This window comes from Giraffa tippelskirchi, chromosome 11, assembly GCF_054371585.1.
Source record: "Giraffa tippelskirchi isolate mGirTip1 chromosome 11, T2T-mGirTip1v1.2.pri, whole genome shotgun sequence".
NCBI lineage: Eukaryota > Metazoa > Chordata > Mammalia > Artiodactyla > Giraffidae > Giraffa > Giraffa tippelskirchi.
Window position 1 is genome coordinate 103,648,121 of NC_137285.1, and position 14,771 is coordinate 103,662,891.

At 48.9% G+C, this 14,771-nt stretch overlaps 1 protein-coding gene across 1 annotated transcript in view; it reads left to right on the forward strand.

Annotated features, from left to right (window-relative positions):
- Nucleotides 1–14,771, forward strand: part of TMPRSS4 (transmembrane serine protease 4) — a 118,231-nt gene that overhangs the window by 79,745 nt on the left and 23,715 nt on the right. The window contains exons 6-12 of the mRNA XM_081538058.1: nucleotides 2,934–3,035; nucleotides 4,327–4,367; nucleotides 7,431–7,590; nucleotides 8,862–9,028; nucleotides 10,154–10,252; nucleotides 10,439–10,581; nucleotides 12,053–12,210. Coding sequence (XP_081394184.1) covers nucleotides 2,934–3,035; nucleotides 4,327–4,367; nucleotides 7,431–7,590; nucleotides 8,862–9,028; nucleotides 10,154–10,252; nucleotides 10,439–10,581; nucleotides 12,053–12,210 — 870 coding nt within the window. The remainder of the gene's footprint in view (nucleotides 1–2,933; nucleotides 3,036–4,326; nucleotides 4,368–7,430; nucleotides 7,591–8,861; nucleotides 9,029–10,153; nucleotides 10,253–10,438; nucleotides 10,582–12,052; nucleotides 12,211–14,771) is intronic.

A 14,771-nucleotide genomic window follows, 5' to 3' on the forward strand; every position in this document is an offset into this window, starting at 1 on the left:
GTAGGTATTAGAGTCAGACAACTGCTTTTGAAACACTTTCCCTTACAAGCAGCATGAACTTAAATCTTATAAGCCCCAGTTTGTTCAAGAGTTAATGGAGAGGTGTGTGGCGGGTTCTTTCCTGGTGGTCCAGTGGCTAAGACTCTGTGCTCCCAATGCAGAGGTCCGGGTTTGATCGCTGGTGGGTGAACTAGATCCTGCATGCCATAATGAAGACTGAAGATTCTGTGGGCCACAACTAGGACCTAGTTGTTGTTGTTGTTTAGTTGCTCAGTCATGTCCGACCCTTATGTGACCCCCATGGATAGCCCACCAGGCTCCTCTGTCCATGGGATTTCCTAGGCAAGAATACTGGAGTGGGTTGCCATTTCCTCCTCCAGGGGATATTCCCAACTCAGGGATCGAACCTGTGTCTCTTGCATTGGCAGGCAGATTCTTTTACCACTGAGACCCCTGGGAAGCCTACAGTCAAATTAATTAATTAATTAAAAAAAGAATTGATGGGAGAAGCAATGCCAACCTCATAGGATGGTTATGAGGTGCCAAAGAGAGAATATCTGCCCCACCCCTCCCCCACCCACACCCGGATCCCCACCCCCACACAGTTCAGGCTCCTTTATAATCCCCTCCTTTCTTTTACTCCTCAACCCTCACTTCTTGGTTTGGCAAGATGCCATCCCTGCCCCAGAATACAAAAAATCTTATTTATTTATTCAAACCCTATTGGTTAAAATTTAGTTTAATGAACCTGATTTCACTAGGGTTTCATCAGCAATCTCAGGTCTCTCAGCAAATTTCAAAAGCAGTTTTAAATCTACAGTCGATGAAAAAGTATGCAGTTATAAGAAGGGTAATTAGCATTGCGTATTTATATTCATTTGATTTGGCAAAAACCAAAATGGTAGTTATTATTCTATCTGTTCTATAAGTAGATTCAAAGAAGGTGAATAACTTGATTGGATAGTAGCTGGGAGCAAGAGGGCTGGAATGTGTGCCCAAGACCCCCTAATTCCTATAATAATTCAGAATTATATCAGTTTCTAGGTTGGGTAATTCTCTCATTCGTGGAGGTTTCCTCTATAAAGGGAGGAGAGGGGAGACAGTTGATCACTCAGAGCCTAACTGGAGAGGATAGAAAAGGACCCATGCATTCAGCTGCACAGGGGATAATCTCTTCCTGGCAGGCCCCAAATTTTAGGATTCTAAGAAACTGGACCCAGAGACTAGATGGAAATGATACATCCTAGGCACACCGTCCAGCAATCAATCACAGAACCCTCTTCCATCAAACCCTAGAGCAGCCTCAAGCTCATTTTTCAATAAGTGCTCTAGACAGACATCACCAATCCATCAGAACTATTTGCGCCTTCTGCTCTGTGGTTGTCAGGTTTCTCCTGCTCTCTGCCCTCCACGGAGTGCAACTTGCAGTACCCTCCGGAGAGGACACCCTGCCCCCTTCATTTCCAAGGAGAGCTAGGGAGGCAAGCCCTGCCCCTGCGTCACCCCTCCCCCAACAGCAACCCCAGCCTGGCCTCCTGGCTGCAGCCCCTCCCCCCTCCCTACTGCAGTCCAGCCAACTGCAGTGTCAGCTGTACCAGCATAGCAGGCTGCAGCTTGATTACGAAACCAGGGTGTCTCCAGGGGTTCTTAAGGTAAAAGACTCCTAGATTTTCTGTCCTTCTAAGCTCTTTAAGGCACTAAGCCATCTCGCTCTTGGGCTCTGCAAGATCAAAGCTGATCAGAATTATTCATCATGATGTAGCTGGTGAATAGAGGCTAACTCTCCCGGGAATGTCCACTTCCACCATGATGCCTCTTTCTGGATCTCTGATTTCCCTGGCTAGGAGGGCCTTCTTGTCCCAGGACCACAAAACTCTAGATGGCTCAAGATGGGGAAGACTCTGGAGATCGTCTGGTCCAGCCATCATTTATAGAGGGGAAAACTGAGGCTTTGAGAGACTCATAGAGAAAATGTGACCTGCCAAGGGTCACACATCAAGCTAGTGTTACAGCCAGGACAAGAACCTCAGGCTTGAGGGCTCTCAGCACAAAACCCAGCACTGCTAGACTCCAGCCTTTCAGGTGCCATGGCTGGGTCATCAAGGTAGTGCCAGATTCCTGGGTGGGCACATGAGAATATACCAGTCAGACAATGTCTTAGGTTGACCCAAATCTGCATACAGAGCTTATATTAGCATGACTGGTATAAAGGATGGGAAAGGATAGGAGAGATGGAAAAGAGGCACATTCAGTACAGCAACAATCAGAAAGATGAGATTAATCAGGGAAGACTTCCTGGAGGAAGGAAGACTTATACTCAAGGTTTGAAAGAAGACAAACATGGATTAGGGTAGAGAAAGAGGGATAGTGATCCAAATGAGAGAGATGTTTGTCTGAATGCATGTGAAGCCTGATCTTGGCCTGTCCCACCTCCAAAGGGACCATAAATGTACCCCACTACCACATTCAGACCAGATGCCTTGTTTGGAGAACCAAATGTCCACATTTAACTCCCTCCAAGGTAGGGGTGGGCGCTAACTTGTTACCTCTACCTCCTTGTTTCCCTCACTGTGAACCAGGAGAAACAGCTGGGACATTTGGAATAAGGACAGAGCTGGGAGTTACAAAAGGGCATCCATAACGTTTCTTCAGAGCTCTGGGCTCGGGACCAGTCTTTCCTGCCCAAGAAAGCAAGGCCACGTCAGCACTGTGCTCAGGGCTGAATCCTGGATGTCAAGAAACATCCCTTGTCATCTAGCAAAGCAGGCACTACCCTCGCTGACCAAGGCCACCTCCACTTCCCTGCCACGCCCCACCCAGCACCCTCTTCTGCCCCCTCTCCTGGGAACGAGGGCTACTCCCACCATCTTGGTCTGAGCTCCTGCCCCAGCTTACGTCTCTCACTCTCTCTCATTCCCTCCCAACACGAGCAGCAAACCCACCTTCAGAGCTGTGGATGTTGGCCTAGCCCAAGATCTGGATGTTGTCAAAATCACAGAGAACCTGCAGGAGCTTCAGGTGCAAAACTCAAGTGGGTAAGTGAGAGGAGGCCTCTGGCCCAGAAAGCTCACTTATGCTCGCTGCCGTCGGGGCTGCAGCCAGCCCGCCCTGAACGGATGCAGCAAGGGGAACATAAGCCAGACAAAAAGAAAAACTCCTGGCCAGGCAGACTGTCCGATATCAAAAGCTAGAGCATCATATTTCTGAGCGGTTTTCTGTGTTGACTCTTTGGCTTAATACAAGGGGCAGCCGGACAAAGTGTGTTGTCCACACGCTGGCGGCCTTTCATCAGTCAAATAAGAAAACCAAATTGGTTTCCTATGGCCTTATGCTCTCTTTGAGCTCCAGAGGCAAGATTCCAAAGGCCACTTTGTCCTTCCTGCCACTCACCCAGGCCAGAGTAGGCCCTCCCCTGCATTTCTAACTCTCCAGAGGAGCAGCTGTATGGCCACCGTCAACGTCCTCTTCTCATGCCCACCACCCGTGCCAGAGCCCGGCATCTACAGGAACACTGTCACCCCACGGAGAGAATGATGTCTCCTTAGCATGCAGAGAGGTTGCTGAGAGCTGCTTATTCATCAAAGAGTAAATCTTGAAAAGGAGAGGACTAGGAGCTGAATGATTGCCTGGAGTTTCACTAAAATCCCATTCCTCTTCTGTTTGAAGAGCCTGCAGTGCCCCAGACATTGGTTAAGCCTCTGCTCTCTTCCATCTCAGGCTGCCAAGAGCCCCAGGGTGGGCTGTGACTCTGGCAGGGCCCAGCACATCGCAGATGCTTATCAGCAGGGGTGTGGAATCCAATTGCATTCAATCGCACTGAATTGGGTGGAAGTACGGTGTCTATATGGGGCTTCTCTGGTGGCTCAACTGGTAAAGAATCCGTCTGCAATGCAGGATACCCTGGTTAGATTCCTGGGTCGGGAAAATCCCCTGGAGAAGGGATAGGCTACCCATTCCAGTATTCTTGGGCTTCTTTGGTGGCTCAGACGGTAAAGAATCCACCTGCAATGCAGGAGACTTGTGTTTGATCCTGGGTTGGGAAGATCCCCTGGAGGAGGGCATGGCAACCCACCTCAGTGTTCTTGCCTGGAGAATCCCATGGACATAGGAGACTGCAAGCCTATAGACCATGGGGTCACAGAGTCAGACACGACTGAACAACTAAGTACAGCACAGCACGGTGTCTATACAGCCCCCACCAGGCAAGGCTTCATATTTCCCGGGTGCTGGGAGGGGACTGGAATCAACAGTGCCAGGAGACCCGAGTCCCTGCCTCCCAGCCAAAAGACAAGCAAAAATCACAGGACGCCTGTGTCTCCTTTCCAGGCCCTGTCTCTCAGGCTCCCTGGTTTCCCTGCAGTGCCTTGGTGAGTACACTCCATCTCTGAGGGTTCGGGTCCTGGGCCAGCAATAAGCAGGAAAGAAGACCTGCATCCTCATTCTTAAATCACTCAGACTCCAAGTGTCACTCTATTCTGTCCAGACATTACTCCTTGGACCTTGGGCTTGTAGGTGAACGCTCCTTCAAGTAGTTGATGTTACGAACTCCCTCCCACTGTCTACCCATATCTCCACAATTGTTGTGGGCAGAGATCCAAGACAGAGTAGGAAAACCAGAAAGGGCAGGACCGAGCCTCTACCCGCTCCCACCCCTGGCCAGGGCCCACGTAATCTCATCTGTTCATTCCGGTTAGCAAAGATTCATGGAACAGTTAAGATGCATCATCACTGTCGGATGCTAGCTGGAAGCAGAAGACACCAGACAAGCAAGAGAATTGGCCTCTGTTCTCAGGAGCTAATGGCTGAGCAAAGAAAGAGGTGTGAGGCCACATGCAGGAAGTGCCAAACTGAGCAGTAGTCCCGACTAACATGCTCCAGAGAGAGCTGCATGGGGCCGGGAGGGCAGGGGGAACATCAGAGGATCTGGACAGCACCCGTCCCACTGGCTTCCAGTGTGACCTTGGGTAATTCACTTGATCTCTCTGAAGTTCATCTTCCCAAGAAGCCCTTTAGTCCAACATCCCAACAGGATCCTGGGAGACCCCCTAGTTCTGAGAGGAGATCAGAAGGAAAAACAAGCTCTGAGGTCCCACTCATCCCACCAGCCTCATGGGAGAACCAAGCTGAGCCTGGCAGATGGCCAGAAACTGGATCACCTGAGAGGAGGAAGGTCATCCTCGCTGCCTTTGCAGTTTAGCAGTGTGTATGCATCCCTGCAGTTTAGTAGTGTGTATGCATGGAACATTGGACTGGTTCCAAATTGGGAAAGGAGTAAGTCAAGGCTGTATATTGTCATCCTGCTTATTTAACTTATATGCAGAGTACATCATGAGAAACGCCGCACTGGATGAAGCACAAGCTGGAATCAAGATTGCCAGGAGAACTATCAATAACCTCAGACATGCAGATGACACTACCCTTATGGCAGAAAGTAAAGAGGAACTGAAGAGCCTCTTGATGAAAGTGAAAGAGGAGAGTGAAAAAGCTGGCTTAAAACTCAACCTTCAAAAACCCAAAACCATGGCATCTGGTCCTATCACTTCATGGCAAATAGATGGGGAAATAATGCAAATGGTGACAGACTTTATTTTCTTGGGCTCCAAAATCACTGCAGATGGTGACTGCAGCCATGAAATTGGAAGATGCTTGCTCCTTAGAAGAAAAGCTATGACAAACCTAGACAGCGTATTAAAAAGCAGAGACATTACTTTGCCAACAAAGGTCCATCTAGTCAAAGCTATGGTTTTTCCAGTAGTCATGTATAGCTGTGAGAGTTGGACTATAAAGAAAGCTGAGAGCCAAAGAATTGATGCTTTTGAACTGTGTTGTTGGAGAAGACTCTTGAGAGTCCCTTGGATTGCAAGAAGAGCAAACCAGTCCATCCTAAAGGAAATCAGTCCTGAATATTCGTTGGAAGGACTGAAGCTGAAGCTGAAACTCCAATACTTTGGCCACCTAATGCGAAGAATTGACTCATTGGGAAAGATTGAAGGCGGGAGGAAAAGGGGACGACAGAGGATAAGATGATGGGATGGCATCACCGACTCGATGGACATGAGTCTGAGTAAGCTCCAGGAGTTGGTGATGGACAGGGAAGCCTGGAGTGCTGCAGTTCATGGGGTCACAGAGAGTCAGACATGACTGAGCAACTGAACTGACTGATGCATCCCTGTTGGATATTAAGACTTTTACCCATTATCATGTGATCCCAAGATACCGATGGGGTCTGAGCACCTGATGTGCTGAGCTAAGCAGCACTGGAGTCAGAAAGAGGCTTAAGCCACAGATCCTCGAGTTTCAGCCTCGTTGAGAGGAGAAGACTGAACTATGACAACAAGGAAAGCTGGCCAACATCCAGGCAGGCTGTGAAAATGCCAGGAGAGGAAAATCCCCAGGGATCAGGCAACCTGGAGAAAATGCTCAGGCTAAACATCTCAGAATGAACTGTAGGCTCTAGGAGGGCAGGGACCAGGTCTGTCTCTCTGCCTTGGCCAGTGCTCTCTTCCCAGCCAAATGAACAGTGATTTAGATAAACATGAGAGGAGATGGCATCTCAGGGACAGGGACTTCCTGGAGCAAAAACAGAAAGACTTTTCAGGGAGCTACCAGCAGATCCATTTGGCTAGACAGCAATTTTGTATCAGGAGGCTGCCAGGAGCGGGAGTTTAAACTCTTCCCCTACAGACAGAGAGGGATGCTAAGGAGCTTTGAGTGGGGGAGTTAGGGACGTGTAGAAAGCAGTGTTTGGAATTAGGAAGTGTTTCACAAGCCCCTTCCAAGCACAAACCCAGAGAGGGTGGTGGCCTCTCCCCCTTAGAACCATCACTGTGGCAGTGACTGCCAGAAGGATTGGAGAGGCTGGGAACAGGGCGGAGAGGTGGAACCAGAGATTTTTTTACAAGAGTTTGCAAGTCAGACGTGAGAGCCAGGAGAGTGGGATGTGAAAGAGGAAACAAGATGTCAAATCAGGAGACTCTCTGAGCAGGGGGAAGGGACTTGGAGAAAGGTGAGTTCAGGATGGGAAGATCCATTTCTGGAACTTTCTTCCCACTCTCCAATCCCAAAGCAGCCTGTGGGCGTCTGTTCACTGTTACTCAGTGGGAGCAGCTGGGGACATCCCCTTGGGCAAGACTTTCATAATTCTGCATCCATGTTTAGTTTCAAGGTCATGAATTCCAGCACAATGGACACACCTCTATTCACAGTATAAACTTCATCCAAAGCTAAAAAAAGGAGACAGAGATTGGGGGAAAGTCTGGGACACTCAGCATCTCCTGGATACTAATTCAAAATTGGCCTGGTCCTCTACCCCTCAACCCTGTTCCCAGTCCTAAGGACCCTGCTCATAATAGGCTGGGGGCTCTAAGGGGGACAACCCCAGTCCCCAAGAGCCTGACTCCTTCTTTCTTCCTCTGTCCCTCTGAGTCCAGCCTGCGGACAGAACTTGAAGGCCCCTCGGGTGGTGGGTGGGGAGGAGGCCTCTGTGGATTCTTGGCCTTGGCAGGTCAGCATCCAGTACAACAAACAACACATCTGTGGAGGGAGCATCCTAGACCCACACTGGATCCTCACGGCCGCCCACTGCTTCTGGTAAGGCGCACACAGGGAGCCCCTGGGGTCAGAGCCGTGGAGGAACCTGAGCGCCTGGGTCCCCTGTCTCCAATCTGTTGTCTGATGCCCTCGAGCCCTTCCCTTCCCCCTAAAGACTGGGTACCAGAGTGTGGCTGCCAAATGAGACACTGGACATGACATCCCTTGTTAGGCCTTGGGGGTCTTAGCAGAGGGTACCAGTCACCAGGCCTGACTTCTTCCCTTTCAGGGGGGAAGCCAGCAAATACCCAGTGTCCTCATTCTCCCCGACATCACTCACTGCACAAAAGCACTTCGCATCTGCCTCTAAGGACTCCAAGGGAGTCTTGAGAACTCTCTCCCTTTCTGCCAGTCTTTCAAGAAGTGGTTCCAAATCCCAGATCCATGCCACTCTTTCATTATATCCAGAAGTTAAAAAAAAAGTATTGTGTTACCAGCCAGCAGAGAGAGGCCTGCCCATACCACTGGAGAAGGACCATTCCAGGTCCTCTTCATCTTCATTCATTCATCTGTTCATTCATTCACCATCTATGAATGCCTACTGGGTACCACGTGCCTTCATGCTGTAGGTGCCATCACTGCCTCAGAGGAGCACACATGTAGGCCAGTGATTTTTAACCTTTTTGGAGAATCTGATAAAAGCTATAAACCTTTCCCCTGCACACTCAGCTGTGTCTGGTGTCAAGAAGAAGACAAATACAGTAAGTCCCCTACATATGAATGTGTTCCACTCCAAGAATACATTTGTAAGTCAAATTTGTTCATTAACTTCAACAAAGTTAGCCTAGGTACCCAACTTTGACAAATAATGCCAGACACATTAACTCACTTACGTGATTGGACACGCAAACACATATTCACATCTTTGAAAGTCTGCAACTTGAAGGTTCATATGTAGGAGACTTACTGTATGCAATGGAACTGACCACAATGCAAGTACCACATGAGTAACATGGCCAGTAAAATGCACTAGAGGACAGAGTGTCAGAACCCAAAGCTCAGGCACTGGGCATAGCCCATTCCCCAGCCCTCTGGTTAGAAGTTTCTTCCGGCAGGTTTCACCAGGGAAAAGAATCAAATCCCCCTTTAGAATCTGACCTGCAGTAGGTGATTCCTCAGACAGCCCTTCTCCAGCACCCCTGCCCTCACCATCATTACCCTCCAAGGCAGGGACATGCAGCACCCCACTCCCCAGGGCCCCTGAGACCCAGCCTTTGGCAAAGCCTCCTTATGCTTGGCTCAGACCTGAACCTCACTGTCTCTGCCCCCAGGAAGCATCTCGATGTGCCCAACTGGAAGGTGAGGGCTGGCTCAGACAGACTGGGCAGCTTCCCATCCCTGCCTGTGGCCAAGATCTTCATCCTTGAGCCTAACACCACGTACCCCAGAGAGCATGACATCGCCCTCGTGAAACTGCAGCTCCCGCTCACATTCTCCGGTGAGAGCCTGCGCCTGGGGACAGAACTCCCATTCTGCGACTAGCTCTTTCACTAAGTGGCCTTGAGCACATCACTGCTCCTCTCAAAACCTCAGTTGGCCCATTGTTTCTGGCAAGTATATCAGCCTATCCTCAGGAAAGCCATGAGGCCTCCTCGAGCCCTTAGCTGACACCCTACCCCTGCCAGACTCTTCTGACGTCTGTTTTCTCTACATAGAGCACCCCAAGTGAGAATTACAGATTCATCCAATCTTGGAGTTGCAAGGGACCTAAAAGATCTCCTGGCCCATCCTCCACCCCAACCAATGCAAAAACCTGCACAATCTCCCTGCCAAAGGGTCATTGGGCCCATTTGCTCTCCTCCAGGGACAGTGACTCATTACTGTTAAGGCAGCCGGTAGCATCTTTGACCAGGTCTGTTCAATGACTCAAGCTTACACTGGGTAGTATTTAGATCAGCATCTCCAATGGTTGGTTCCATAGAACATGGGTCCCTTGGGCACAGGAGGGTTCCTTTCTCAAATAAGTTTGGAAAACATTTTTATACCATAGCTCTCTTCCTGGAACACATTAGTATATTAATGACATGAGAGGGTTTTGGGTGTTTTTTAACAATTTGTTTTGTTGTGTTTAACTCACATTTTCTTTATTTAAAATTATTTATTTATTTTTGGCTGTGCTGGGTCTTCATTGCTGCGTAGGCTTTTCTCTAGCTGTGGCAAGCAGGGGCTACTCTTCCTTGCGGTGCTTGGGCCTCTCACTACCATGGCTTCTCCTGTTGCAGAGCAAGGGCTCCAGGCACACAGGCTCCAGTAGTTGCAGCACACAGGCTCAGTAGTTGTGTCTCACGGACTAGTTGCTCTGTGGCATGTGGAATCTTCCCGTACCAGGGATCAAACTCATGTCTCCTGCATTGGCAAGTGGACTCTCACTCACTACACCACCAGGGAAGTCCAACACATTTTCTAAACTTATTTGACCACAGAATCTTTTTTTTTCCATGCCACTTCTATTAACATCCAATGGAACATGTGCTGTGGAAACCCTGGTTGTAACCCTTACAGAGGGTTTAGCCGCCAGGCTCTCCTGAACCTTGGGTCCCTTCTTCCTTTCTGCTCCTGGTAGGCACAATCAGGCCCATCTGCTTGCCCTTCTCTGATGAGGAGCTCACTCCAGGCACCCCACTCTGGGTCATCGGATGGGGCTTTACAGAAGAGAACGGAGGTAAGTGTCAGGCTCAGGATCACAGGACTAAGTGAGCAGCTCCCAAAAGTGATGCAAAGGAGGACCATCCTTTAGAAAAACCCATCCTGGAGGTCCAAGCACCAAGGTACCAGGAAACCCAGAGAACTGTCCTGGGCTGGGGTTTGAAGGCAAGAATGGGAATGCAAGTGTGTTTTCAACCTCCAGGGAAGATGTCTGACATACTGCAGCAGGGATCCATCCAGGTCATCAACAGCACTCGGTGCAATGCAGAGGATGCGTATCAGGGGGAGGTCACCGAGACGATGATGTGTGCAGGCCTCCTGGAGGGCGGCGTGGACACCTGCCAGGTGCGGCCTCCAAGGATCATGAGGGAATTACAGAGATAGGGGAAGTCTGCTCTGAAGAGATGAAAAAGTTCAGAGGATGAATGTCCCACATGAAGCCTTGAATATTGTGGGCACTCAGTGTGTGATGAAGGGAGGAAGGGAAAGAGGGAGAAAGATATGAGGATGGATGGATGCATGGATAGACAGATAGATAGAAGCAGAGAGGTTTCAAATGTATATTTTACATACAAAGATGATGTTTCCCTCCCCACTTGCTCTTACTTCCCATCATTTAAAAGAGTATGAGCCCCTAGCAGGCAGGAACCCCAGGTCTGTTTTCTCTACAACTGTCCTCAAGCTGCTGAACTACACTAGAGAAAACCCACCTCATGCTGGATGAGCCCAGGTGCACTGTCCCCTCACTCCACCCTACAGGCCAGTCCGTGATATATTCTCACATCCCCACCCAGAGGATCTTCTGAACTATTTTCGTTAAAACCCCAAACCCTTCTCCCACCCCCATTCTCAGTCATTAAATTCCTTCACTCAAGAGACATCTCTTAGTCATCTCTTGATGACTTGATGTCGGGTAGATGCTGAACTTTGAGGACAGCGTCTTCCCTCAGGGAGTCCACAGTAATGGGGGCGGGGGTGAATAACTCCAGGCAGTTCAGCTATAGAGTTATTGGGTTCTGAGGGATGAAGCCCCAGAGGCTATAAGAGCTGGTAAGAAGGACACCCAAATAAGTGCACTTTTCACTATCTGACATTTTTTATACAAGAAAATGTCATTTTGTAATTTGCTTGTTCTCTCTCTCTCTCCGTCTGATTCCAAGCTCCCTTAGGGCAAGGATCTTTTCTCTTTTCATTAATTGATCCCAGTTGACTAGAACAGTGATTGGCATGTAATAAGTCCTTCTGTAATGGTTCAATAAATCTGGAAACTATTAGGTTAGATGGGCTTCCCAGGTGGCTCAGTTGGTAAAGAATGCGCCTGAAATGCAGGAAGTACAGGTTCTTTCTCTGGATTAGGAAGATCCCCTGGAGAAGGGAATGGCTACCCACTCCAGTATTCTTGCTTGGAGAATCCCACGGACAGAGAAGCCTGGCGCGCTACAGTCCGTACGGTCACATAGAGCCGCACATAACTGAAGCGACTTAGCACGCACTAGGTTAGACAAAGGTAACCAGGCTTCCTTACTGCAGGGCCCCTTAGAGCCCTCACTGTGCTAGTGTGAGCTGTAGATCTCCAAGAAAGGGCTAAACACAACTTGCTTGACCACAGACAGAATCCTTTTGCCCCAAAAGGGAAGGGCATTCCAGGCTGCAGGAACGGGCATGAGCAGGGGAAGTGAAGGTGGAACAGCTCTTAGAGGGCCCTGGAGAGCAGGGACCAGATGGGCCGATGCAGCGAGGGGAGGATGGAGAAGCCCACCTCTCCACCCCAGCCCGCCCGCCTCCCCAGCAGCCTCTGCTCTGGCCTCTCTCCCAGGGTGACAGTGGTGGCCCTCTGATGTATCACTCTGACTGGTGGCAAGTGGTGGGCATTGTGAGCTGGGGCCATGGCTGTGGGGGGCCTACTACCCCAGGAGTATACACCAAGGTCACAGCCTATCTCAACTGGATCTACAATGTCCGGAAGGTAAGCATGTTTGCCCTACCTGTTGTACCCTCCCTCTGTGGGTTCCAAACCACCCTTAGGGACTTGATGTCTCTGAGATACCCCTTTAAATCTCCAATAGTCTTCATTCCCAGCAAGTGACAACCTGGAATTCCACCATTAAGAGCTGAAATTCCTTAGATCAGAGACTCCCATTAAATGCAAATAACTTACTGTATGGAACACACCCAGCTTTACCATTCTCTTGTTCTCTGATCAAATGCAGCTATCAGACATTTTCCAGAGACCAGATTCTGATAAGAAGGAGGATGGAAATATTACTCAGTTATAAAAAGGAATGAATTTGAGTCAGTTGCAGTGAGGTGGATGAACTTAGAGAATGAAGTCAATCAGAAAGAGAAAAACAAATATCAGATATTAATGCATATATATGGAATCTAGAAAAAAATAGTACTGATGAACCTATTTACAGAGAAGAAATGGAGACGTAGACATAGAGAACAGACTTGTGGACACATTTGGAGAAGGAGAGGGTAGGACAAATTGAGAAAGTAGCATTGACATATATACACTATCATGTGTAAAATAGATAACTAGCGGGAAGCTGCTGATTAACACAGGGAGCTCAGCCTGGTGCTGTGTGATGACCTAGGGGGTGGAATGGATGGGCGGGGGGAGGCTTAAGAGGGAGAGGATATATATAATAACGACTGATTGGCATTAATGTACAGCAGAGACCACCACGATGCTATAAAGCAATTATCCTCCAATTAAAAAACAAAAGGAGGATGGAAAGGCTTATGAGACTTCCAGACCTCTAGAGAGTAGAGAGAGGAGCAAAGAGCTTCAGAAAAGGAAGATTAATTTTGCATGCCACCATTTTGTCCAATTTCAAATTACCTAGTTTATTTGTTGGTCTCTTTTATCCTAGTCTGATCCATGATGCTCCTGCCCCCTGCAGTACTGGAAACTGCTTCCCCCTGCCCTGCCCACATGGGAATCCCCCAGAAGTCAGACACAGACCAAGACCCGCCTTGGGCACACCTCTCTGCCCACACTCTCAGCATTTCTAGGTGCAGCAAAGGACCTGCAATCCTGTAAGTCACCCCACAGCTCACAGGCAGCCAGGAAGTCAGCAGCTCCAGTTCAGCTGCCCATGATGCTCTCAGCATCCCAAGGAGGGAGAGACACAGCCCACTGAACAAGCCAGCCTCCAAGGCTGAGGTCTCAGAAGGCATTGCTAAGCCAAGAACTTTCTACTCTATTGAATGGAAACAGACGCTCTTCTAAGAGCCCAGATCACCAAGGGCTGGAGTGGGGGAAGGAAAGGGTCTGAGCCAGCCCTTTGCCTCCCCACCCATCCCCAAGCCCACCTGAACAAGAAACCTTTTATAATGGAAAATGTGCTGTCCTGCTCTTGGCTCAAGTACTGTTTCTTACTGTTGTTTTTATTGTGGCCACTGTTTATTAAACTGGTGCGTGAAGTCTTTGACATAGGCTGACAGGGCTGCTTGAAAAGGGTTGAGCTAAAGACTACCAAACTATGATCTTTATTCCTTGGCCTGGGTAGGAAAAGGTCTATGGGAAATGATTGATTCTCAAAATAGAAGTAAAGGAGACATGGGTACCAGAGCTGATGGGTTGGGCACCCCACCCAGGGGGCAACAGTGAACAGCCAACTGGGGAAGCCAGGGGTCATTAAGTGTGCTTTCTACACAGGGGACTTGTCCCACTGCCTTCCTCCCCTTCCTCTCTGCCCTGGTATCAGCCACAAGCAGGGAGAGGACGGCTTTCAAGGCTGACTTTGAATCATGGCTCCCCAAGAGGCTGGGAAAAGGTATTGCAACTCTAGGTCCTAACATCTACCCGAAGAACTCTAGGTGTGATTTTTAACCATTCTTTTTTTTTTTCTTTAGCCACATGGCATGTGGGATCTTAGTTCCCTACCAGGATCAAACCCACACCCCTGCACAGAAGTGCAGAGTCTTAACCACTGGACCACCAAGAAAGCCCCTATCATTCAGTTTTAAACAGTCATGTATCACCTACTTCCCTGGTGGCACTAGTGGTAAAGAATCAGCCTGCCAATGCAGGAAATGCAGGTTCGATCCCTGGGTCTGGAAGATCCCCTGGAGTAGGAAATAGCACCCCACTCCACTATTCTTGCCTGGAAAATCCCACGGGCAGAGGAGCCTGGTGGGCTACAGTTTATGGGGCCACAAAGAGTCGGACATGACTGAGCAATTGAGCACAATCCTCCAGAAAAATGAGATGGTCTCCAAGCTGGGATCTGAGGATATTAGCATGAATAAGTTCCTGCACTCAAAATGGTTAGAGAAGCCCCATGAACTTTTCTGGCAGCTGTAGGGAGTCCCAGGTGTTTTGAGGACCCTCTTGCTGTAGTTGTGTCAAATCCCTGATAAAATATACTTGTTAATGTCTTCTTAAGGTCTTAGTAAATAATAGAAATCCTCAAAGGCAAAAAAAATCAAAATAAAGCAAAGCCGTCAGAATCATGAGCTGAAACTACTGGGGAGATCTGGGAACAATAGCTTACTAAAGTCTCGTGTTGCCCTCGGACAAAAACTTA